This window comes from Sander vitreus, chromosome 17 (assembly GCF_031162955.1).
Source record: "Sander vitreus isolate 19-12246 chromosome 17, sanVit1, whole genome shotgun sequence".
Taxonomy (NCBI): domain Eukaryota; kingdom Metazoa; phylum Chordata; class Actinopteri; order Perciformes; family Percidae; genus Sander; species Sander vitreus.
The window spans coordinates 29,432,548-29,458,602 of NC_135871.1; the positions used below are offsets into that span (position 1 = coordinate 29,432,548).

General features: G+C 41.4%; 1 protein-coding gene across 3 annotated transcripts in view; it reads right to left on the reverse strand.

Moving 5' to 3' along the window:
* Positions 1–26,055, reverse strand: part of kif20ba (kinesin family member 20Ba) — a 61,339-nt gene that overhangs the window by 21,639 nt on the left and 13,645 nt on the right. For 2 of the 3 annotated variants that reach the window (XM_078272918.1, XM_078272917.1), the window contains exons 19-30: positions 22,978–23,454; positions 21,537–22,717; positions 19,714–19,852; positions 18,003–18,125; positions 17,320–17,374; positions 16,738–16,863; positions 16,388–16,521; positions 15,830–15,985; positions 13,943–14,119; positions 10,698–10,823; positions 9,062–9,169; positions 8,221–8,430 (exon numbers count right to left, since the gene is read on the reverse strand). In XM_078272918.1, coding sequence (XP_078129044.1) covers positions 8,221–8,430; positions 9,062–9,169; positions 10,698–10,823; positions 13,943–14,119; positions 15,830–15,985; positions 16,388–16,521; positions 16,738–16,863; positions 17,320–17,374; positions 18,003–18,125; positions 19,714–19,852; positions 21,537–22,717; positions 22,978–23,454 — 3,012 coding nt within the window. The remainder of the gene's footprint in view (positions 1–8,220; positions 8,431–9,061; positions 9,170–10,697; positions 10,824–13,942; positions 14,120–15,829; positions 15,986–16,387; positions 16,522–16,737; positions 16,864–17,319; positions 17,375–18,002; positions 18,126–19,713; positions 19,853–21,536; positions 22,718–22,977; positions 23,455–26,055) is intronic. The other variant, XM_078272919.1, reaches the window with a different exon arrangement.

The following is a 26,055-nucleotide window of genomic DNA, read 5'->3' on the forward strand; positions in this document are numbered from 1 at the left end:
TCTATTCTAAATGTCCCTTGATTTCTTTTTGTCCCATAATTTTTTTCTCATTTTAACCCTTGTGTTGACTTCGGGTCACATTGACCCATTTTAAATGTTTTATATCAGAAATTATGGGACGTAGAAATAAGCGCTGAAAAAGTGTTTTTCAAGGTTGAAAGGAAGACAACATAAGGGTTAATGCTCTTATCAACATGGAAAAGTGGATCGGCCTGGCTTTGACGAGGGGGGGGGGGGGGGGGAGAATTGGCATCAGCTGTGTGCTTGGCCATCAAGTGGTATTTCAGACTGGACGTGCTGCGATGATAGCTCAGTTCACAACGACAAAACACACAGATCACTTTGGTCTTGTCAATGGAACCATTTGGCAACTTTTTTAAAAGTAAACTTTCCATTGAGAATCTTATTGGCATCCATTTTGGCGTCTCGCATAGCCATCCACTCAAAACGTAACATTAGCCTACTACTCTTTTGCCGGCTCGCAAGCCCAAACAAGTGTGTGTGGCGTGTCTGTTTAGTTTCCAGTCTAGCTAGATCCGGTGTGGTGTTGTAGTTTTTCTAATGTTACTAGTTGTTGCAACAGCAGGTGAAAAAAAAACTACAAAGTTTGCTAGGCCAAAAAGACCGTTAATCTCACAATAAAACAAATTGACGCTTTGATTGCTTTAACGCCGTTAATAACGCGTTTAACTGACAGCACTACTCTACTACTCTTAGATATTAAAGACTTGAGAAGTTTGGTTTCTTTTGGTAAAAGAAAAAGGGGTTTAATACAAAAACATTTTATATTCCTTAAAGTAAGGTATCAACTAAAAGTATTTGAAACTCTGGTGTCATCTCGGCTCGAGTATTGTTTAGTTATGTGAAAACTTCTTTTGACTAGGGCTGTCAAAATAACGCGTTCATTTCGATTAATTAATCCGAGAACAAATAACGCGTTAAAAAAAATAACGCAGATTAATCCATTCCATATTGAGGTTTGACCCGGAGCCGTTCTAGCCCCATTGGACTGTAAAATGAAGGAGGGAGACGAGAATGTTCTGCCTGGATCATTAATTGGAACATTTACTCGTAAAAATCTTCTTCCTGCCAACCCTGGCTACCGAAATCTGGTGCCACCGATATATCTGCTCTTCTCTCTGATGCTCTGAAACACAAACACCGCTGCACGTGACGCTAGTTAACACTATACTCAACAGCAGCTAACATTAGCCTACCACTAGCTAGTTAACACTATACTCGACAGCAGCTAACGTTAGCCTACCGCTAGCTAGTAGCTGGATTAAACACGGTTACAATGCTGACAGCTAACGCTAAACGGTGTAAAGTGTGACTGTGTTTTACTGTAGAGGATTCAACACCGGGATGTAACAATCTGCAGCTGCCGTCGGAGAAACAACACAGACGGTGCGTTCAATGAAACTGGTAAACTACAGCCTCGTGGTGCATTTGAAGTTATTGTAAATGTCCTTTTCCCATCTGATGGTTCAACAGCAATTCACTACAGAAATTAGTTATTGCTATACATTATTAAATCATTTCATTTTGACCATATGGCCTTAGCAATAAACAAGCCGTTCTTTAATGCCACCAACTGTTGTTTAGTACCCTTTTTTTTCTTTTCTTTTTTTACTTAAAAAGTATCGGTTCAGGCATTGTTAATTATGTATGCGATTAATTTTGATTAATTAATCACAGAGTATGTAATTAATTAGATTACATTTTTTAATCTTTTGACAGCCCTACTTTTGACCTCTACTTTTCAAAATGTTAATCAAAAACACTTCAGTGTGAAAAATTTTTTAAGTGGCTGCATCGCAAAGTTGACTCATTCAGTTTCTAAATAGCTTTCCTCTTGATGCCATCTCAAAGTGATTTTCATCTTTTATTCAGCAAGGTTCACTTTCCGTGGAGTGAAGATGCAGTGCCAAGATGCATCTGGGAAAACTGAAGGTAGATGAAATAATATCTGCTAAGTAAAACATCTTGTTTAGGAAGATTACCTACTTTTTTACCTATGGAAAAATAGAATTAGGGTGTGCTATGTTAAATGTTTGCCAGATTTTGCCATACAATGTTATGACATGTATAAGCATCTTTTTTCTACCAAAGGTCTTTTTTGTTTGTCTGCTAAATCTCTGAAAACCAAATTTTAATAGACTCAGCTTTGTCAGTTTTTTTTTTCCAACATGGAAAAAGCCTACATGTATTCTGATTTGCATAGCATTCATACCCTTGCCCTTGGTGACAACACTTTATGCCAGACCGCTTGCTGTTGTCATCGAAGGTGTGAAAACACTGCCAACAAGTCCTTGCGCATGGCGTGAAACTGACTTATATCTGCCAACCTGCACCAAGATGGGATGGTACTGTAACAACGATCAACCCCAAAAAATATGGGGGGGCTTAATACAGTTATACAACAAGAGTTAAAAGTGTGTGTACCTGACATGAACATCCTGTATGTGAAACATGCTTGAAAACTGGAGATAGTCTTGTATCACTGGGGGTTATGTAAGGGTTAATGCCTGAGCTGTCAGGAATTACAGTTTTTGCCTATTGCTTACACACTTTTTGCAGAATTTGGCTCATTACGTCAAAACTCTACACACAAGCCAATCAGACATTGCACTTGGAGATTAACAACTCGCATCTATGCCAAAATGAAACACTGCAATCAAAACTTAACACTCCTTTCTGAAAATGAAATTCTTGCAACAAAATCATACACACAAGCACCATTTGAATTCCTCTCATATCACCAGCAACACTGCAGTCTTTGTGTTTGTATTTTTATTGTCATTTTCTCAGACTCAGTCTTCTGTAAAACTCAAAAGTAGAATTTCTGCAGTAATCAAACAAGAGTTTTTACAAAAAACAAACATTCTTACAAAGATAAAGAAAAATAGAATCACAAATCATTAAATTTAGCAACAAAAAAGTAAAAAAAAAAACTATTACTGGATACTGTAAATTGCTATTGGGAAAGAAAAAAAAACATACGTGTTTTGTGTGTGTGTGCGTGCGTGCTGGGGGGCTGGGGGACCTTGTCAACATCACAGGCGATGTCTCTTCCACATCTGACTCCTCTCTCTCTCTCTCTGTCCTCCTCTTACTCTGACTCTCATTGCCTCCATGCTTGCAAAGTTCTCAAAATGGCTTACCTGAGGCCTATTTGTAGTGCTAAGGCTCAGACCGATTGGTGTTCTGTTTTCTGTGCAAGTGTTTTCAGGTCTGTATGTAAGTGGCTACAATTGCCAGATGAGTTTTGCATTTTGAACAGTGTTTTCCCAATGACAACAGGAGATTTCGTTTTTGAACAGTGTCTAATGTAAGAAAACGTGTGTAGTGTTTCGCAATAAGTGTGTTAAAGAAGTGCAAATTTGACAATGTGTTAAAGCTATGGTTACACGGTGTTTAAGGAATGCTACAAGAACTTTAGGTATTGAGGCTTTGGTCTAAGCATTTGTTTTTAGTGTGTAAGCAATGGGCAAAAACTGTAATGGACGACGGCGAGGTGTGAACCGTCCGACGTGCAGCCTCCGCCGAAGTAGGATGAAATAGGAAGGACCTTAGATATGACTTGCCACCCTTAAAGGGGTGATAGGATGATGATATAGGGTATTTCACACTGTTCCTTAAGGTCTCCTAAGAGAGTATGTAACATTGATTTGGCTGAAAATGTCCCGGTTGCTATTTTACGGGCCCTTATGCATCCCTGTGTTTTGGTCCTATTCGGAACGAGAGCTTTTCTTCCAAATAAGGTACACTCATGAATATTTAGATGAGCTGCGTGCTGATTGGTTGAGCGAACCACATACATTGTAGACGAGACAGCAGGTCTCATATTTAAGACACTGCAATGTTTCGTTACTAAATTCACTTCTGAGACTTTTTGGATGTGAGAAATCAACTATATAAAGCTCAAATATGGGCCGTTTTACCAAAACGTATGGTTAATTGCAAATTTGGTAAGACGTGTCGGACTTGATGAGCTCCACACAGTCTGACGAGACAGCGGCAGTCCGCTTCGCTCCATACCTAGGGCAAAGTCACCGTTTCTGGGTTACTGGACTACCGGGGCTTGGGGTGCCGCGGAGCTGGCCGACTGCCGGCATAACTATAGTATATTTACAGTTTGAATTTTGTCACGCCACTTATATAACAGCTACCCTAAGGTCTTACAAAGCAAACACTTGTGTCCGATTTGAATTTAACGCATTTTTGTGAATGTGAGGGGTTTCGTTAGCTGCTAGTGTCCCTTCAATCCTATATGTACAGATCGCGGCTAGCTAGCTACACTTTCAGCATTTTTTTCCCGGTGAGATATTTACTTATTTTCATACAATCAAGTATCAAAAACTGAGGAGGACACGCTGTTGGATGCCATCCTCCTCTCCTACTCTTTCTTCAATCCCTAACCCCGTCTTTCACTGGTTGAAGCCTGAAAATATTGTAAACAAATTAATAAACATAACTAATTACACTGGTCGGACTGTTGAGCTCTGTTTCAGACTGATACCTCCGGTTCAGGCTGGTCCTCATCACGTGCATTTTTCAGTGTAAGAGTAAACAAATGACATAACATTATTTATAATTAGTTTATTTGATTCACAGCTGCTACATATAGAGTTTTGATCTCGACAACCCAACTGCATTCTACCCCAATCTTGTGACTAGTTAACTTTCTAAAGCAGGCGCAATCGCTTGTTTGCTAAGAGTCGGGACTCCAACGTTACACACTGACAACATCGTATTCACAATATAAAAAATTTTCATAGCACTTTTTAATGTGTGATTGTGTAAAGGTGTTCACGAGATGCCAACCTTTCGTGAACTTCTCTCCTTTATGGAGACAGACGCTGTGTGCACGGGCGGAGGGGCTGTGTGTGTGTGTGTATGTGTGTGAGAGAGATGCAAGCGACAGAGAGACGGAGGAGAGCAGGGAAAGGAAATGCAGATGATCGAATAAGCTGCGTGTTTTAAATAGCGTTAAAAAAAAATAACAACACAACGCAATGTGCGGCAGCAGGTGTTGACAGAGCAGCGCACTGCCACAAATTAGTCTGTGTGGGAAACACTGTTGTGTTGATTAACACAATACATATCACAATGTGAATCAGCTGGAAGTTGATAAAACTAGTTAACTGACAAAAATGAATACATCAGTATGTTTTGTTGGCCATTAATAAAGTAGTCGCTACCGTATTGTGTTGTAGTGACAGAGTACATGAAATGAATAGCAACTGCCTGAATATTGCAACTTTTATCATGTCACCACTTAAAAGCTGCGCCACTCAAAGTTCATCTCAACCGTGACGATCAAACAAAACACCGTTTTTGTTGTCCTTTTGATAATATCTTGAGGTTATCATTTCATCATTCTGGTTTGCCATGCACGAAATTGGCTTTGATGGTTTGTTTTGCAGTTGCTATTAAAGTAACTTTATCAGTAGTAATCTTATAACACGGAGCACGTGCAAGCATGAATTACCGGCATTTTTTCATTTATTTTTAACCTTTATTTTATCCAGGTAAGTCGATTGAGAACAATTTCTCATCATTCATCATCCACATTCATACCTGGAAGCTGCCCAGTACAACCATCTGCTGGCCACTGAGCAGCTCCACTGGAGCGGTTGGGGTTAAGGGCCTTGCTCAAGGGCACCTCAGTGGTGGTAATGAGGGAGGGACAAGCACTGCTTTTTCCACTTTCCCCACCCAGATTTTATCCTGCCAGTCTGGGGATTGAACCGGCGACCTTCCAGTCCCAAGCTAGCTTCTTTAACCTTTAGCTCACCACTCCCCCATAATAATAATAATAATAATAATAATAATAATATAATTGCCCCATGCTGCAATAGGTGTATTTGGATTAGAACTCAGCACCTCCAAAGCACACTGCCTCTTGGGATTGTGGTGAAACGAGGACAATTCAGATGTTTTGAAAGCAGCCAACACTGTGAAATTACAATAATGAGGATATATAATATGATTGGGCCTTACTATGTAGCTATATATGGAACCATGGAGTAAATATCCACGATAGGGCAGTAGGAAAACATTGACTTGATTTGTTCAGAGAAACCTCGTTTTCATATTTGGACATTTAACACTCAAAATAATAAAGTCAATGAGAAGAAATAATGAGCAGAAATTATGGTGTAAAATCTCCGTTGCCTTTGTACAATCTTGTACTTCACATCTGTCAACACAATTGTTATTTTGGCATTTTTCCAAATGCAGACATGTAGGTTTTCAAGGTTTGCCAAAGGGAGAAAAGAAGAAAACATGAGTGATTCGGATTTCTCCTCTAAACAGAGAAGTCGTACCAGCTGCAACCAGCGTTAACCTTTGCACACAGTGACAACGTGATGTGACAAGTGAACTGTACCCGACCCCATGTTTCTTTGAGTGGGATGCTTCTTTAATATGTTCTCTGGGGAGACTGTGTGTGCTAACACTAAAGTTACTGTGTTTCTCCTTGTAAGTGGTATTTATGATTAATGAGATTGCTTTTCTCACCCATATGTGGATGGTACAGTACATGCATGTGAGTGTTTTTACAATCTATACTGTATGCTTTATACCTACAGGGATTAAGGACAAAGGGCAAATGAAGGACTCGCATATCATTTCTTGTTTTTATGTCAAAGATGCACAATTAATCAGAATGAAGTTGTCTTCAGATTGATTGGCTTCTCTTGCATGGCAGCATGGACAATGGGCCAGTCCTGTAACCATTCCCCTCAACACCTCCCAACAAAGGGTCTTCCCTGACACCATCCCCCGCGACACCTCCCAACAGCTCCAGCTACAGTGCATCACCTCCACCACCTTAAAAAGGTCCCCCCCACCCACCTCAGTGACGAGGAGAAACTCTCCCAGCATATATATATATATATATATATATATATATATATATATATATATATATATACACACATATACACACACACATACATACATATATACATATACATACACACTTATACTGTTTGTTCTGTTTGTTTAACTTATTTTAGAGAATGTGTGACATGCACCTACAACACCAAAACAAATTCATTGTATGTGTAAAAAACGTACTTGGCAATAAAGCTTTTCTGATTCTGTTTGGCATTTCTTAAAAGCGCCTGGCCTTTTCCAAACAGTTTCCAATGAAGGCTTCTCAGATGGTTCTGTGTTAACAAACCATCTGGCGCGTCAGGTTATGATTTGGCAGAAGTCGCATTTTCTTTTCTATCTATGATTATTTGTCTAAGTGTCAATTCATAATGAAATGATTCAACAAAACTGAAATATTCTGGAAAACACCGAAAAGGCTGCTAAATTGTGGTGCGTTTAATTTAGCTACCTAATGCTAGATCGACAATTACTGGACATTTGTCTTTGATAAAACATACCGCAAAATTATAGCTTAGTAAAGAAAATAATCATTTACAAATTGTGTGGCGGTTGTGAAAATGACATGCATTGGGTTTCTAGATCTGAATTATATTATTGTATGGTGTCTTGTAAACAAATGCAGGGAGCCAACTGTGACAGAGGAGTTGGCCTACTTCCCTTGCATTAGTCAGAACAAAACAAATTAACATAAGTGCAGCTCCTCCGCTGCATTTAATCAAATTCCAGTGAGGCGGTGTCCTGAAAACAACCTTTATCTAGTTCACTTTTCTGTCTCACAGTCTGGTCATGTTTCCATGGAGTGTCTTTGGTCTGTATTTTTTTGTACTAGTCACATATTGCCTACACAGTACATACATTGCATTTGTTGAGATTCTGACAATTGCATAACAACTGTTGTTGCCCCATTCTCAGAAGGGTTACATTTTTTCCACATAACGTGTGAAAAGTGAATTCTCATCTCTGAAAATAAAAAAAAGTCAATCTATGAGGCTCAGGTTATTTTATCTAGTGATCTATTATAAATATCTAGTGATGATTTATATTTAGGAAATGTAGAGGGAACATGGTGTATAAATGCAGGTTTATACAGCACAGTGACATGTTTTCACGTGCACCATTTTTTGTAGTTGGACACATAGTAGTAAATGTATCCACAAAGGGGCAAAAGACGCGACAATCGATGCAAAACTTAAAGCACGGCACTGAGGAATTTGCTAATTTATAGTTTTCAGGTATCGCTTACTTGGGAAATGAAAAATGTTTCAACGCCTGATGAGTGTGTGGACGACCTGCTTTTGTTTGACTGGAACTTACCTTCTCCATCTCTCCGCTCTTCCTTTTGCGTGCTGAGCGGGTGATTTTGACGGTGACTGCGTTCTCCTCTCCCTGGCGCCGCAGAGCCATGCGGTTCGGCTGCAGAGGGCTGAAGGAGATCTCCAGCTCCGGACGGGGGAAGCGGCTCGTCCTGCCGTTCTCTGTGGAAATCTCAGAGGATTCGAGCACTGAAGGATAGCCAGCCGAGCTCTGTGGGAACACACATGATTGACACGAAGGTCATTTCCTGGTCACTCAAGTGAGACGTGCATCTAGATCTGAGGATACAGGCTGGTCCGTCTGTTACTACAAGGTCTCGAGGTCAGCTGCCACAAAGTATCCACACAGGTTACTGAGCGAGATGGCATTCAAAAAGGTTTTTTTTTTTGTTTTTGTTTTTTAATATAATCGCCATCGCATTATCAACTGGTGCAATATACATACAAATCATATTTTCTTGCAAAGGATTCAACTTTCATGGAGTATTATGATGACATTAACTGGCTCCATTATTAATTTTTGTCATGTGTTTTTGGAATATCTCCTACCATGTGAGTTTTAGACTGAGATAATGTGCAACCAGTTCTGTAAAGTCATTTTAAGCACTTATGGAATGACTCCAATCCAATCGCAATGTTGTGTTGCTGTAATTTTAGACTTGCATCAAGTTTAATTAATTATTACTTAATTGAAAAATATATTTGTGAAAAATTGTGGGAAAAAATGTAAACTTCTAATCCAACGTCATGTGTTCAACATATGTCTGCAAAGTTTTGGACTTGATTCATGAAGTATATTACAGCCCCATCTTTTCTAATTCATGTCATCTCATTGAGGTTACCTGACTGCTGACAGACGCTCTGGTATCCCTCCTTCCTCCTGACTTCCTGTTAATGGTTTCACTCTGGGGATTCCCAACCAATGTAGCAGGGCTCGTGTTGCCTTTAGTCTGTCATATGCAGAACAAGAAATTCAAAGTAAGTATAACATCCAAAATATGTCAACACATTCAATGCATTATTACTTTCGTCCTACAAAAAAAAAACTGTTGGCGTAGCCTAGAACTCTAGACGCACCCTCTAGTCAGGCCAATCACATCGTGTATAGAGTCGGTGGGCGGGGCTTAACATAATGACGGCAGAGTTGCGACGGTTCCGCGTGAATTCCCTGCTACTTGAAAACAAAGAAGATGGCTGCTGCTGCTGGAGAACAGCGGTCTTTGGAATCGGCTTTGGCCGCGACTCTGGAAGACTTGGAGTTCAGCTTTTCTTTGAGAAAAGAACAAAGAACGACACTGAAGTCATTCTTAAAAAAGGAAGATGTGTTCAGAGTTTAATGTTTAATCTATCAACTAGCTCTGCTCTGGTTGGTTGTAGTTCTATCCTATTGCGTGCAGAGGGAATTTGAAAGACGACCGTTTATCCCGCCCCTCGGATTGAGCCCAGCCAATGGTGAGTTCCCACACCCAACATCTGGATGTGGGTCTGGCTTGTCAGGCTACTGTTGGCGTGGCATCGGTGTAGATGCGTGTTTTTGAACAAACAATTGCCAATCAATAACTTGTTGTCCAAGAGTTCAAACTTAAAGTTGGATATGACGATCCGTTTCTTTTAAATAAAAAACAAAAACTAATCAAACAAGATAATAGTCTTACCACATTATCATACACTAAACCACGTTTTCACCATACACCTAACCACGGTCGAAAAACTGTGACCTTGCTGTGCGCAACACAGCTGAACCAATTAGGCCACATTTAAATAAACCTTTTCCACCCCCAGTGTCACACACTGGTTGCCAATGAAAGGGCTCCTACAATAACTGCTAAATGCAACCACAGCCTCTATGGGTCATTTCAGATTGATAAAGCTATACAGATAACAAAAGTGCCTCCTATGTTCTGAAGCCGAGGGTTTCTCACATACAGATACAGACAAAAACAGTGTGTCAAAAACAGTTTAACACTAGCAATGTCAACATGCAGTGAAAGACGACCAACTTGTTGGACCTTGCTGTTAGGATGTTTAAAACAAGAAATTCACCTAAGGACAATCTCCAGTATGAATAAATAAAGTAGAAAGGTGAAAGCTTCCACAGCCTCCATAGGGGATTACAGATGCAACGCGCAACTTTTTCATGTAAAACTATAAATACAATCATTTTCACTATATGGTTCTCTTTGAAGTTGTTTAGAACACGGTGACTGATGGACATCGGATGAATTCACTATGATGCAGTAGTGGTTTGAGAAGCTTCCTCAAAAAAGACTCAGCAGTGTTTGAAAAATAAATAATAATGTAAGGGCATGCAAACTCCTTTCAAATTGCAATATTACTGATCCACCATGAGAACATTTTCAAGAGACATAAATGACCACTGCTGCTGTTCAAGGATGAAGTCAGAACATCTTTAAACAGCCAACTTTTAAGCAGTGGTGGTTAAAGGATAGTAAAAAGACATTTTGGGTCAAGCTTCACCTGTGTGACTGTGCCCCCCTGTTCGGCTGTTGTGTCCTTGAGCTCTTCCTTCAGTCGTAGGATCTCCGCCTCTCTTTCAGACAGAGCGGCCTGCAGCTCTGCCACGCCGACACCCCCATCACCACTCTGTAACAGGAAGTTCATAGACACTGAGGATGTTTCCTGTCCCTGCAGAGCTATGCTTTCCACTAAAAAAATGTTATCCAGAGCTTGGAACCATTAAAGCAACAGGAAAATGTATAATTGCAACTTAAACAACCAAGAATTAGGAATGTAAATGGACTGTATTTATGTAGTGCTTTTCTAGTCTTAATGACTAGTCAAAGTGCTTTTACATAGTACAGGAACCATTCACACACAATGGTACACTGGCGGCCAAGATTGCCATACAAGGTGCCACTTGCTCATCAGATAAACATTCACACACATTCACACACCGATGGCGCAGCATCAGGAGCAATTCTGGGTTCAGTGTCTTGCCCATGGACACTTCGACATGGGACACCTGAGCCACAGCCGCCCACAGGAATCTCAAAAGATTGTTTTTGGACTAAGTTTTTGAACTAGGAAGCAGGCCACCAAAATTCTGTAGTCAGCATAAAAAATAAATAAGACATCACACTTTGCTCAAATATCATTTGCATCTGAACCTTTTCAACAAATATGGCCTTAAAAAGGAAAAGGCACTCGTTAGTCCTTTACACTTTCCAATGCATATTGGATATACAAACACATTGAAATCAAATACTGCTTTCCTACACAAAGCGGAGGTTGCCATTTATGATGGAAGATGTACATCTCATATTCAGGGAGAAATAAAAAAAAATAAAGCTAGAGAACATTTTGACGAGTACTGAACCATGGAAACCTATACAGACATGACCAACATCCGCGGGCAAATGTACGAGACAATACAGTCAGTGGAAAACTCTGGAACGATTGTGCTGTATGTGAATCAAGTGATGGAACGGTTCCCAATGCACCACGACTCTGGTCCCTAGCCCTCATCGCACCCTGAAAACCTGACATGCATTAGTTTTGACAGACAGCAGTGTTATCCTGTGGCAGAATATAGTGTTTGCATGGATCGACATATGGATAAAATGAATGGAACCGAAACAAGAACAATCTTTTAAATGTATGAATAAACCGACAACTCCACTGTAGTTGCTATCAAACTTCAAAAGGTTTCCAAGCGTGTCTAAGCACGAACGTTAACCCTCCTCCGATGTGGACATGGGCAACAGTGGATGCTTTTCATTGCACGATTCCTTCTAGCCTTGAACATGCGATGCTGGGATAACACTGAGTTACAAATCTAGAGATCCGGTGTTTTTAGCCGAGCTAGACGGACAATATTTGGTTAAACTAGATTGGTGATGCCATTTTATCCTCATTGTTCTCAGTGAAGTTAGCTGGAAGTAAATGTAGCCGAATGTGAATGTCGAGTGGCTGCATCACGGTTTAAAAAATAGCCTTTTTAAATGCTTGCTTGCCCCCCCACCTCCCATTGCTTTCAATAATCCTTGTATGATTAGCAGTTTGGATATTTCACTGCTCTGTCACACGGCTCGAGTTTCCTTCATATTATTTGTTTTTTTCAAATACAAAGAGACACCTGCACTAAATTAGCTGCAAATGTCTCGCAAATTTTTTAATCAATACAGCTCTGCCAGACATTGAGGTGAGCGTCAATTTGATTTGGAGAATCATTACAGCCTGCTCTTCACACTGTGTTCTGTAGTTATCCTGGGCAGGCTGCCTGGTCACATTGAAAGAAATTATGTTATTTTGAAAAACCAAACAAAAGCTCAGTGAGGACAAAATGTGAGAGTGCAAAGTGCAAAATTACTGAAATGTAACATGTGCAACAGAGATCCGGTGCCATGTTAACAATGCTGATTCACTTACCGAACCTCCTGTGAATTACCAGAGAAGGAAAAAAAACAAAAAAAACGAGTCAAACTAGTGGCCCAAAGCCTGCAGAAGTGTGACAAAACTGGAAGAATCTCTGCCACCAAGTACACTCCTCTGCAGTGTAAGATTACAGAAACCAATAAGTAGAGAGAGAAACCGCGAGGAATTCATATTTATCTTTGTCAGTTACTAATCAGTTAAATTCTGTTACAAACTGGGTTAAAATGCTGACGATCGCTCCCTCCATTCTGTAGGGTTTCAGTAAGGTTGGTGGGTCTGCTCTCCTAAGATCTCCTATCTAAAGGGTAAATCAACCAGGGATGCACCGAATCCAGGATTCGGCTTCAGATTCGGCCGAATATTGGGCTTTTTGACGGGGTTCAGTTTCTGCTGAAATTTTTTCTCTCCAGTGAACCGAACCCTACGCTTGCACTACGCACGCTACGCTGGTCGACGTAATGACGCCGCCGTTGATTACGGGAAGGTATTAACGTAGGTGGAAAGTGTTGTTTGACAGTACTTTCAGTCAAAAGAAGGCCATTCAAGTCCAGCTACATGTTCAATTTACAATGCCGATTTGTCTCGTGGTGGCGAGGACCCTAAACAATACACAACATCACCGCTGTTACAACATCTGGTATGAAACATCTGGAAGAATACGAGCTGAGCATGAAGGAATCTACAGACAGCAGCCAGAATGCAGAAACTTCAGGTACGGCAAAGGAAGGACAGTCACAGCTAAAAACTTGTGTTAACCATTTGTTTACTTCATTAATGTGTTTACTGTGTTAATGGACTGAGGATAAGAGTAGGTTTCGGATTCGGTATTCGGCCAAACCCCAAAAATCTGGATTCGGTGCATCCCTAAAATCAACAGAAAGAAAAACGGTTGATACTGTTCAAACTTTCAGTTAAGTTTCACCTCTGGATAAATCCTGATCAACGAGTTCACAGCAGGTGTTTTGCTTTGACGGATGATGGGAATTAATTTCTCTGACATCATTGATTGGAGTGTATACAGAGGTGAAACATACTACTCGGATGTCTAGCAGCTACTTTTTTGTTTCTTGTTTGTCTTTTTTTTTTTTGTTATTTAAGGTTAAATAATCCAATAAAAGCCTCAAGACCTTATACACAAGAGTGTGACAGTAATCCTCCTTCCTCTTCTGCCTTATCTCCATCTCCCCTTTAACTGAAGCAGATCGAACATTTTAAGTTGCAAATTCACCTTGTCAGTCCATTTGGTGTAAAAAAAGCAGCCAAGTTCTTACACTTTACATCTTCAGTGTTGTAGTCCCCGTTTCTGTTATCATCTATGTTATACTGACCTCTTGTGGCAGCTGTAAGTTACTTTGGCGAAGCTGCAGGATGAGTTTGTCTTTCTCTGCTTGGCTTGAGAGAAGCTTCTGTAGCTGGACCTCCAAAGCTGCTACCAGAGTGTCTCGCTCCTTCCTCCACCTCTCCATGATCTGCTCCTTCTCAGCCAGCTGGGATGACAACGACTCCTGACAAAGAGGGAAATGTACATGGAAAAAGAGATACAGAAAGAGAAACTATTATAAGTATTAGAAATAGGGCTGTCAAACGATTACATTTTCTTAATCGCTGAATTTCTATACTTAATCGCCATTAATCGCATGTTTTATCACATGATTAAAATTCTATTATTTTTCTATTTCAGAACTGTTTTTAAGTACATATTAACAATGGAAAGCAATTCTTACCAGTGTATCTTGATTGGGAATCAAATGAATGCAAAGAAAATGACTTTATGAACTTGATTTTAAGATTTGTATTTGTTTATTATATATTTAATCTAGTCACACATTTGAATCTAGAGTCAGTATTAGGGTTGGGTATTGTTTGGTTTGGATACCGGTGCTAAAGCAGTACTTTTAAAACGGTACCGGTGCCTTAACGGTGCCTGAACCGATACTTTTTAAGAAAGTTAAAAAAAGAAGGGTACTAAACAGTTGGTGACATTAAAGAATGTTTTGTTTATTGCTAAGGCCATATCGTCAAAATTAAATGATTAATAATAATGTAATCACTATAACAATAACTTATTTCACTAGTAAATAGCTGTTGAATGACAAAAACAACCACCAGATGGGAAAAGGGCATTTAACAACAACTTTGAATGCACCACGACGCTGTAAATTACCAGTTTCATTGAACGCACTCTGTGTTTTTCCAAAAACAGCCGCTGCAGATTGTTACATCCCGGTGTTGAATCCTCTACAGTAAAACACAGTCAAACTTTGCACCGTTTAGCGTTAGCTGTCAGCATTTTAACCGTGTTTAATCCAGCTACTAGCTAGCGGTAGGCTAACGTTAGCTGCTGTTGAGTATAGTGTTAACTAGCTAGCGGTAGGCTAATGTTAGCTGCTGTTGAGTATAGTGTTAACTAGCTAGCGGTAGGCTAATGTTAGCTGCTGTTGAGTATAGTGTTAACTAGCTAGCGGTAGGCTAACGTTAGCTGCTGTTGAGTATAGTGTTAACTAGCATCACGTGCAGCGATATTTCTGTTTCCTGTAACGTCTGTTCCAGAGCATCAGAGAGAAGTGCAGACATATCAGTGGCACCAGAATGAGGCACCGAAATCCGCATTGCTACTCCTGCAGCAGCAGGATGTGTTAGGAGGAAGTACGGCAAAATAGTATCCTGTTAGGCACAACGCAAAGCCGAGTGAAGTGAAAATAAATTAATAAATGGCGGCATGCTATTAATACGATTAAAAAAAATGTACGCATTATGCTCGGCCCTTAATCGCATCGCGATTAACGCGTTAATGCTGACAGCCCTAATTTGAAACCTAAAGAACACAAATTAAAATGTCGTAATGGGAAGTGAGGCTCTCCCGTGTGTAGAAAAGTACCGTAAGCGGCAGCTGCCGCTGACACAGTGATGCACATACTTCTCCATGGGTAGTGAAGCTACAGTAGTCAGTGTTTTATGTTCGCTGCAAAGACAAACTAAATCACGTAATCACGACATATCCCGGCCATTTTTCACCGCAGAAAGCTGCTACCAGCCAGGCTAAAGCTAACATGGTTAGCCTAAAGAAACAAGACGTCTGTCCCAACTAACGTTATGGTTCGGAGCTGCGACGCTGGAAACGTAACACTAATCTACAACAGCAGTCTGTTTCTGATATAAAGTAATTTACACTGATTTAAGGCCTTTAGTGTGTTTGCATATCATCCTCTCCCTACCAACTGGCTCTGCTGTCGAGTGTAGCGCTCTCTGTCTTCAGCAAACTTCCTCATTTCCTGGTTCCTCTTGTCCTCCGCCTCTTTAGCTTGGCCGATCAGGGACAGCTTCTCCTGCAGCCACTTCTTGCGTTCGGCCTGGTGTTTCTCTGCACACAGCTGTACACAAACGGGTTGTTTTTGTAATGAGGATGTCTGTATTAAGTGCCTGAAACATGCTTTAGCTGAAATGCAACAACAACAACAAGGGTAGTGCCTACAATAAGTAGAAATATAAGACAAGCTACTCTGATCCGACAATAGACATCAGTCTTACTAGTTGTTATTTAAGAACCTCAGCACATATGTATATGTGACCAGGGTCATTTGTTAGTTTACTTTAATGAAAAAAGTGGTCTCTGCACTGAACATTGTTCAGTCTTTTTTTTTGTTGGAGGATCTGTTTGAAGTATTTCAAAAGGTAGGAATGCAAAGGAGAGATGGACAAATGCTGTTGGGCCAACTTTGTGGATGACTGAGGACAATATCAGACAATATCTGAAAGTCACTTCCCCTCGTTACCTTCAAGCTTTCCTGAGCCTGGGCAGTTTCCCGTTTGGCCAGTTTGAGGTCATCCGATGGGCTGTCGACGAAGGTGTGTGTGTCGTTTCCCCGGCGGTCCTGCTTCAACAACATCCCTTTCAATTTCTCCACCTCTGAAATGGTTGAAACCAGGGAACAAGACACTGAAGAAAAGTGTTTCAACAAAACGAATACGTACATTCAAAGACGAAACTAAGTACTTTTAGTATAACTTTATTATTATATAATATTCGCTAATCGAGTGGCCAGGTTGTTGTTGTTTTTTGCAACTATAGATTTGAGTGACAGACTACATCATCTTGCTTAGATTTTTTTTTTTAGATCCTTACCGCTGGAGAGCTCCTGGTTGAGGTTGAGTTTCTCCTCCAAGACCTGCTCCATCTGGTCCTGCGTCTCCTCCTGCTCCGTCAGAGCCAAACGCATGGCCTCTATCACACGCTCTTTGGCTTCAAGGTCTACGAATCAACGCACACACAGGCACACGCACAGTACAGGTTTACACGCAGGAAGCCAGATTCAACCTAAAAAATACATATGTTGATCCCCTGAGGGAGGTGCCTTTCATAAAACAGGTCAAAGGTCAGCCACAGAGCGTGTTTAGAGTTTTACCCAAAGACCCTCAACAGAAAAGCCGCTCGGGAGATTCACTTTGGGCACAGGGCATACTGTACCTGAAGACTTCTTCTGTTTTATCTGATTATAAATGCAATATTGTTTGCAAGCAATCTGAAGATGTCATCATTCGGCTGTGGAAACTTGTGATGGGACTAACCGATCAGTTTGACAATAACCATCAGTTGCAGCGCTTAAAAAAAAAAAAAGGACTGGCCATGATGATTTCAAAGGCAGCTCTCCTCCCACAAACATGACAAAAATGCTTTTCCGCACACACAAAGACACACATCGTTTACCTGTGCAGGCCTTCTGGTAGCGCGTCTGGTCAGACTTGGTGTCAGATGATTGTTCCTAGAGGAGGGGAGGAGGAGATGAGGAAATTACTCAAGGATGAAGATGGCAGAGCAATATATCAGTATGGAGCCAGCCAAAGGGAAATCTGTTGGATTGTATGCTGGCACACACACAGGAAGAGGTCAATGCTCTTTTAGTGAAAACATGCTTAAAGCCTCCAGAGATTTGCAGGGTTTTTCCTGCATTAACACATTTTTGGCACCCCCCCCAAAAGAGGTTTTAGCCAGCCCCAAAGGAAGATCGCCAGCACCGAAATAAAAAAAGAACGAGCAGAACATGAACTTGAATATGAGAGCTGATCTCAGTTTGATCTCCAGAGTCTGTATACCGGACTCTCCTGGTGATTCATTCAAATATATTATTATATTTTTAAGCAGTTTTGGTAATTGGGGTTTAATTTACTCAAGCATAATATACATTTTTGTTTATCAAATTGGCAGAAATCACAGTTAATGCATTTATTTCTGTCAAATAAGGTTACACAGACTAATTGCCTTCACTGAACGCGGACCGATCATGCTTTCTGCTGTGTGTAGTCCCCCACCCCCAAAAAATGCCCATTCTGAGCCAGGAAAAACCCTGGGTTTGGTAAATGGAAAAGTGAAAGACAGACAGACTATCTTACCACTTTGAGTTGCTGAATAGCTCGGTCTCTGTTGGCAACGTCCGACTGAAGCTGCTTCTTGGCTTTCTCCGCGTCAGCCAGCTTCTGCCTCAAAACCTTTTCTTCTTCCCTCATGGCTGAGATCTTTAGTAATCAAGGAGTTGGAAACAAAAGGTCACACATTATAGATAAACATGATTCAAGCGGTTTTCTGTTTGCATCCAATTAGTATCGCTACACAGTGATCCAGTGTTTGTGACAAAGTTTCCCTGAATCTGACTTTCGTAAACTGAACAATAGAGGTGTGACGAGACACTCGGCTCACGAGACGAGACTTTAACACACTACTATAAAGAAAACTTCAATTAAGAGTATGACGGGGGAAATGTCTTTACTCTGAGAACCAAGGTTACAACGTAACCAAGCGTTTCATTGCAGCAGTAAAGAAGGAAGTAGGCTGCTCATTTTAAGACGAGGGGGGAACGTTTCTCTTTGTTTAATATCATTAAAAGTAAAGTTAGGTTTTGCTTTCTGCATCCGACGCATTTAAAAAAAACCCGACAGTACTGTTGAATTTCTTGAATTTAAAACAAACAAAAGAAAGCCAAAGTAGCTAAAAGTAATATCTGTGTTGCATACTTCAAAATCAATGAGGGCTGCACGATATGAAGGAAAAATATACGTTACCGTTTTTGAATATAGTGATAAGGATATTTCTTCTGATAAATAAACAGATATTAAAGTGTACTCAGTTTTGCATTTTTGCTGCTTTCAGTATTCTGCTAAAATACAGCACATTGCTGATTGAATTCAAAACAAATGAAAGGAAATGATTTCCAACATTCTTTAACAAACTGAACATTGAATTAAATACAGCTCAACACAAGACATCTCTGAGGGGATTTTGCGATATGTCGCAGCCTTTCGCGATGGGTTTATTGCGCCAGATGATATCGTGATGACAAAAAAAGAAAGAAAAAAAAAAAAAACGTTATATGGGGCGCCTGGGTGGTTCACCGTAGTAGAGCGTGTGCCCCATGTTAATGTTAGGTTCAATTCTGACCTGCGGCCCTTTACTGCGTGTCATTCCCCCTCTCTCTCCACTTTCATGTCTAAGCTGTCCTATCAAATAAAGACCTAAAATTGCAAAAACTAATCTTAAAAAATGAAAACAAAAATAAGAAGCACCTGGCGCAGGTGCGTTTAGGGCGTGTGCGAATCCACTTTTGCTAGTTTGACAGTGGAAAAAAGGGTCCGTGCGCATGGTTGAAAAGGGTTGTACAAAGTGTCTTTTTATTAATTATTTTAGGTGTGTTTTGGGCGTTTAGGGTTACATCACATTGCAATATTTTTAATTGTAATCTTTTGCATGTGTGTGAGCTGCTGTGCGTCCCTGTGTGTGTGTGTAACTAATTTGCTGTTAAAATAACAATGAAATGCTGCGCTATTGACTTTAGACCAGGTTGTTGTTGGTCAATGGTGCCATCACTTCCCGCTGCCTCAAGATAGCAATACGCCCAGAATGCACCTGAACACACCTCCCTGTAAGACCAGCCCATGGGCGCACAGATGGGCGCAGGTGCATTTGTCATTGAAACGACGCGGGCGCTGGACGGGAAGTTGACAACTGCGTCGGTCTTAAACTAGCAAAGACACTTGCGTCGGGCTTTGCGCTGCTCTGCGCCGGGTGCTAGATAGAGCCCTGTGTGTAGGTTTTAAAAACATAATGTACCTCTTTCTGGACCTGCTGGATCTGCTTCTTATAGTCGGCTAGTTTCTCTCTGAGGTCTGACGTGTCGTCTTCTTTTCTCTGAAGGTCGAGGCCGAGGCTCTTGACTTTGTCCGAGTCCCGCTTGGCATTTTCTTTTAGTCTGGGAAAGTGAGACAAGATAATGAACTGCAACCAATTACTTATAAAAGACAAGTGAGCACATTGTGTTTCAGAACAACACCATTGCTCCTCAGATTCTTTAATACGGCGGGCGGATGGAGGGATTAATGCAACTCTCCCTGGACACCAAGGTACTGGAGATGGAAGACAAGGTAATACAGAGAAAATGTTTCTCACAATGACAGAGTAATACTCTAGTACAGAACCATAAAACAAGGTATTACAGAGAGACCGCATCTCACCATTTATTAGTTTTCTCTGCAGCTCAGGGGGAATAGTCTGAGTCAGAGAAGGAAAATGAACAACTCCAGGATAACAAGACAACATACTGTTTGTTTTGTTTCCGAGAGACTGCTTTGTGAATAGATAGAGTCCATTATAAATGGTATTTAGGTATTTGTAGCCGACAAAAATGTTCCAGTCAACTTTGATGAGGTCCAAACGCACAGTGAGAGGGTCACAGTTTAAGACGAAAACACAGAAAAACAAGTTCAGGTCTATTTTAAATGTCCACAGTGCCATAGTCAGCATTGCTAAGCCTCAGTCCTGATTGACAGGCCCTAAAGCAGGGCTTCTCAAAGTCCGGACCAAACAGCAAGTCAATCCGGACCCAGCCCATACCTTGTGTAATGAATACAATACGCTATTAAGTGTAACGTTTTCTAGTTTGAAATAATCTTTCTATTGATCGATAAATTTTTGGTGATGTTGAATATACACAAAGAAAAATCGAAAAGAAAAAACGGGAAAAAAAGTAGCAATGGGTACCGTCACCGAATTCCATGTATTGGTACCCAAGTACAAAAGCTGAGCAGGAAAATAGAGTACTTAAAGGTCCAGTGTGTAACGTGTTTAGTTGTTGTTCAAAACCTGTGTTGCCCGTTCACAAACTTGTCCTTTTTCATGAATATTTACCACCACCATCAATTCCAAGTGTTCCTATTGGCTTGAAATTTTACATTGTATTTGCAATGACTGGGGTAGACGCTCCATGTTCATGCGCCATCTTGAAATACGTTAGCCGGTAAGGGACATACAGGACATACTGCTCCACCTTTCACGTTTTCTCTGTCACATGATAAACTCACAGCTGCTGCTAATGCTGCTAACGGGTATCGTAGCTTCCCGGCCCCAGCAAGTTTGAAGAAGAAAACATGGAGGACCACACATATTCAAAATCCACATTTCAGGAACAGGAGTCTTCTTCTTCGCCCAGAAAAAGAAAAAGGAGATTGAAAAGCACAAGAGACCGGCGCCATCAGTAGCTGTAATACGTCGTCTGAACTATGTGGTGCGTGAGAGTTGATTGTGATATATGATCTCAACACTAGATGAGAGAAATTCCTACACATTGGACCTTTAACTTAAATATATGTAGCTTAAAACTTTGTTGATTTGTTAGTGCCAATCGTTCCGGACCTCTGACCCGGAATAAACTTACTTAAAAATAAATGGGACCAATGTTTACAAAATGAACATCATGCTGTATTGAAAAAGACTTGAAACTAGCGATTGAGACCATAAACTCATTGTGAAAATGTTGACTAGGGTAACAAATCAAGCGAGAAGTAGGCTCATTTTCTCATAGACTTCTATAGAACCTTTTTGGAGCCAGTGGAGGCGCCCCCTGCTGGAGATGAAAGTTCCCACCCAAACATGCTTACCTGTTGATCTCCTCGGCTTTCTTCCCCAGCTCTTCGTCCTTCTGAGCGATGGCCTCATGCGCCACAGCCAGCAGCTCCCGGCGCCTTTCCACCTCCCTGCGCCGGGCCTCCTGGACCGCCTGGCTCTCCTCCTCCTCCCGCTGCTCCTGCGCCTTCTGCAGGCTCTTCTGCAGGGACGTCACCTGCGCCTCCTTCTCCAGCAGCTTTCTCTGCAGCTCCGCCACTCTCTCTGCGGACACTTTGGCCGCCTCGGCTAGCTCCACCTGTTTGCCCTCTTCTTTTAGCATCATCTCCATTTCTGAGGGAGCTCGCTGAGCTTCCGTTTTACTGAGAGTTTCTGCCATGCTGGAAACCTTTGACTTCAGGGACGCAATTTCAGTCTGGAGATCAGAGTTCAACCTCTTGAGATCCTCTTCAGCGGCAGAGCTAGAGGAAATGTCTGAACCGTTAAACTTAGCGTCTTCTAGTTTGGCTTTGAGCAGCTGTGCAGTTTGCTCCCGCTCACTGAGCTTTTGCTTTAAATCATCTAAAGCATCGTTTTGTTCACTCAGTTTGTGTTTGAACTCCTCCAGCTGCTGTTGTGACATCACTTCTTGTTCTCGCAGCTTCTCGTTGAGCTCCTGTTCCCGCTTTTCCGAGGCCTGCGACTGTTCCTCAAGTTTTGCTCTCAGCTGTGTTACTTCTTCTTTGGAAGCACGTTCTTGGCATTCGAGCTCGGACCGGAGGTCATCCAGCGGTTGCTGCGACATCACTTCTTTGTCCTGAAGCTTCTTTCCCAGCTCTTCAACTTGCCGCTTTAAAGCTGCTTCTTGTTGATTCCACTTCTCGGTTAACTGTTCCAGCTGCTGGTCGGAGATCTGCTGCTTGAGTGCCAACTGTTCTTTTGCCTGTCCTAGCTCACGCTCCAGCTCCAGCATTTGTCTGCGCTGGCTCTCACTTTCCTCCTCTTCCACAGCCAGGTTCTTCCTAAGCTCCGACACTTCCTCTCCCAGCCGATCACGGACACCGTCGGACGATGCTGCTGAAGTCTGCAGTTCCTGTTTCAGGTTTTGGACTTCCTGTGTCAGGGTGTGGATCTGCAAAGTCTTCTCCTGGAGCTCCTTGGAGCGATCGCCCAGTTGTGCCTGAGCAGTTTGTAGTTGGACCAACACTTCTTCCGCTCTCTCCGTCTTGCTGGACACCTGTGATCATAGATATCACTTTCTTTAGTCATGTAGCACTCAGAACATTTAATAAAACTATAAATAAAAATAAATAACCATTATTCCAAGACACACGCCAAACACCTTTCTGGCAGACAAAACAAAGCTTTTGTCAAGAACTCAAAAGATTATTTTTAACAAAAATAGTATACAGTACTAGTCAAAAGTTTTGACACACTTTCTCATTTAAGTGAATGAGAAAGTGTTCCTTTACAGATTAATATCATACTGTGGCCTACCTGACGCTGTGCGGCTTCCAGTCTGGCAGTCAGCTCTTGGACTTCTTGTCGAAGTGCATCACCCTCCTGTTGCCTCTTCACTCTATCCTCAACCAGCCGGCCCATCTCCTTCCTCTCCACCTCCAGAACAGACTGGGCGTCCTCTTTGCCACTCCTCTCTTGACCAAGTGCAGCAACCACGTCCTCTCTGCTTTGCTTCTCTTCCAGATGGGCAGCAATGGCATCCTCCTTGGCTCTCCTCTCGGCTTCGAGGGCTGCCATTGCTTTCTCTTTGCCTTCTCTCTCTTCTTTAAGGGATGCTAGCAACTCCTCTTTGCTTTGCTTTAGCTCTCCGAGTGTGGCAAGGGCCTCCTCCCTTGCTTTCCTCTCCTCATCTAAGGATGCGAGTGCCTCTTCTCTTCCCATAGTCTGGTACTCCAAAGCAGCAAGGGCGTCTTCTCTGCCTCTCTTCTCTTTCTCAAGGGCAGCAAACGCCTCCTAGGTGATAGGAGTGACCGTTCATTTCTATTTTAATGTTCAAACAGCTTTAAAAACACTTGGGTGGGGAGAGTGTCACTAAAAACAGAGATTAACAAGTCTTGCTGGTGAGAAACACTTCATTCATTTGGTCATTTCTTGTTTCTTGTAAAACCAATAATCAAAATTTTTGTCCATTTAGACTCTTTTTCCATTCAATACATGTTAAATATTCTATCTGCTAACCTAGGTGAGCCCTAGATACATGCATGGCATAACAAACACCAAGCTAATACTATCTAGGCCAGTGACAGCCTGGGGGTTAGAAAGACGAACTTGGGAACAGGTCATTGATTTACCGACATGAACCCATGGAAATGTCGGTGCAAAAAGTGAAAGGGAAACATTTGACCCTCCGGCTGTCAAGATACCACTGAAAACGGCATTTACCTCCAACAGATTTTGGAGATGGTCATTGCGCAGCATTAATTAGAAGGGCTGCTTAGTCATGAGGAGGGACATTTTTGGGAATGCATACATCTTTGTCCCGATAACACACACCACAAGCCTTATACTGTAAGTAAGGGTGACCCCAAACAGTCAAGTATTCGATGCTTCGATGTAACAAGCCCGATTCATAGTCAAATCTTCGCGGCACCGTAAAGTCCAGGTTAGACCAAAGATTCTGGACGAGAAGAGTGTAAACTTGCAGCTACCTGCAACGTTCTGGAACCTGCCAGTTCACCCCGATGAGACAAGATAAGACGGTGGATGATCTTCATACCACAACGACTCTTTGTACATCCTTAATCCATAACTTCTAGGGTAGCCAGCATAGATATTTGCTGTTGTAATACTGTATAAATACACAGACGCCAAGTATCGATCTTTTATCATATGCGTTTGTCTGCTTGACAATCCCATTTGAATTCCCATTCAGCAATAAAATTGAAGTGAGATGAACAAGAAATGTATCTTTTTAGATAAAACAGATGTTGACAAAGTTTCCTTTTGGGGACAAAAGGTAATAAATTGCAATATATCGCAGAATATTGCAATATGTTTAAAATCGCAGTAATATCGTATCGTGACCTAAGTATCGTGATGATATCGTATCGTGGGGCCTCTGGTGATTTCCATCCCTAGTAAATATGAATGTGGATAACGTCAGTAATAGTGAGATGCGTGCTACAGGTGCATTTCTAGTGATGAAACGGCAAAAACAACGCTTTATTTCTCGGAGTCACGGCTTGGTTTTAACGACACTCGCTCCCTTCAGTCCCTCCGGGCCGGTTCAGGCAACTTTGCCCCGCATCGTTCTAAATCGGTTTTGTCTCGTCGCAAATCATTTGAAGCTTTTAATAAATCTTTTTAAAGTGGGTAAATTAATCCAACCGCTCCATGACAGATTTAAGTTTTTACTTTCCATGATCCAAGACCGACGGTTGTCCCACCCCCACCAGGGCTGAAACGATTCCTCGAGGAACTCGAATAATTTGATTACTGAAAATCCTCGATGCAAAATGATTTGCCTCGAAGCTTCGTTTAATTCATGTTACCAACGTTGCATCGCTCGCGGTGTTTCCGCACGGAGGATTATTACTGTCGCACACCGGGCTGACGCTGCTTGCAACACAAGCCATGAAGACTGATGACAAAATGAAGAAAGAGCGTAAGGGGCTAAGAGAAGAGACCGGCTGGAGAAAACCACAGAAAGTGTCCAAAGTTTGGAATCAGTTCAAACGTGATTAAAACAAAAACTGTGTACAGTGTGTCTACTGAAAAACCAAACTAGCTTAGCACAATAATAGCACGACGTCAGTGCTTCAGCATCTCAACAGAAAACATTGAACTAACTTAATCATCCATTCCATGAAGCGGACCCGACAAAAGTAAATCAGAGTCGTATGGACGATGAAACTACCCCAAACACACCAACTAGCAAAAACAAAGACAAGAAAATACGTAGCGGTGACCACAATTTGATCTAAAGAGCCGACTTGTTGACTATCTCTTCGGAGAAACAGCTGATTGTTGCGTACCACTCTCTCTCACTCTCTCTCTTCACGGAGAAACAGCTGATCGACTAGCATAAGTGTAACAGAGCTGTGTAGCATTGTAATCAAATATATAAATGAAAACAGGTTAAGTATAACTTATATTTACATATAGGCCTATATACAGTCCCATCAGTCTCAGGTTGAAACGTGTAGATCTGAAAGTTCACAACTTAATGTATGCCTTACTTTGAGGTTGTTATTGCATTTCAGAAAATGTTTTCTTTTAAAACAACGTAATATGGCACTTAAATGCCCTTAATGTTTAGGTTTTTGAGAGATATTTTAAGCAATGTAGGCAATAAAATGTAGCTTTTTCCTAAAATTAAACCAAACTATTGTTATTGCTCTTCAATAAAACAAAAGTATTTCTTATCCGATTACTCGATGGAATACTCGATTACTAAAATAATCGATTGCTGCAGCCCTAACCCCCACCCCCACATGATTCGACGATCAGCTGACGATAGGCAAGACTTGACGATTCTGATTTGACTATGAAAATTCTAAGTCGGGGACAGCCCGAATTGTAAGAGAGGAGATAATGCTAATTAACAACTGGTTC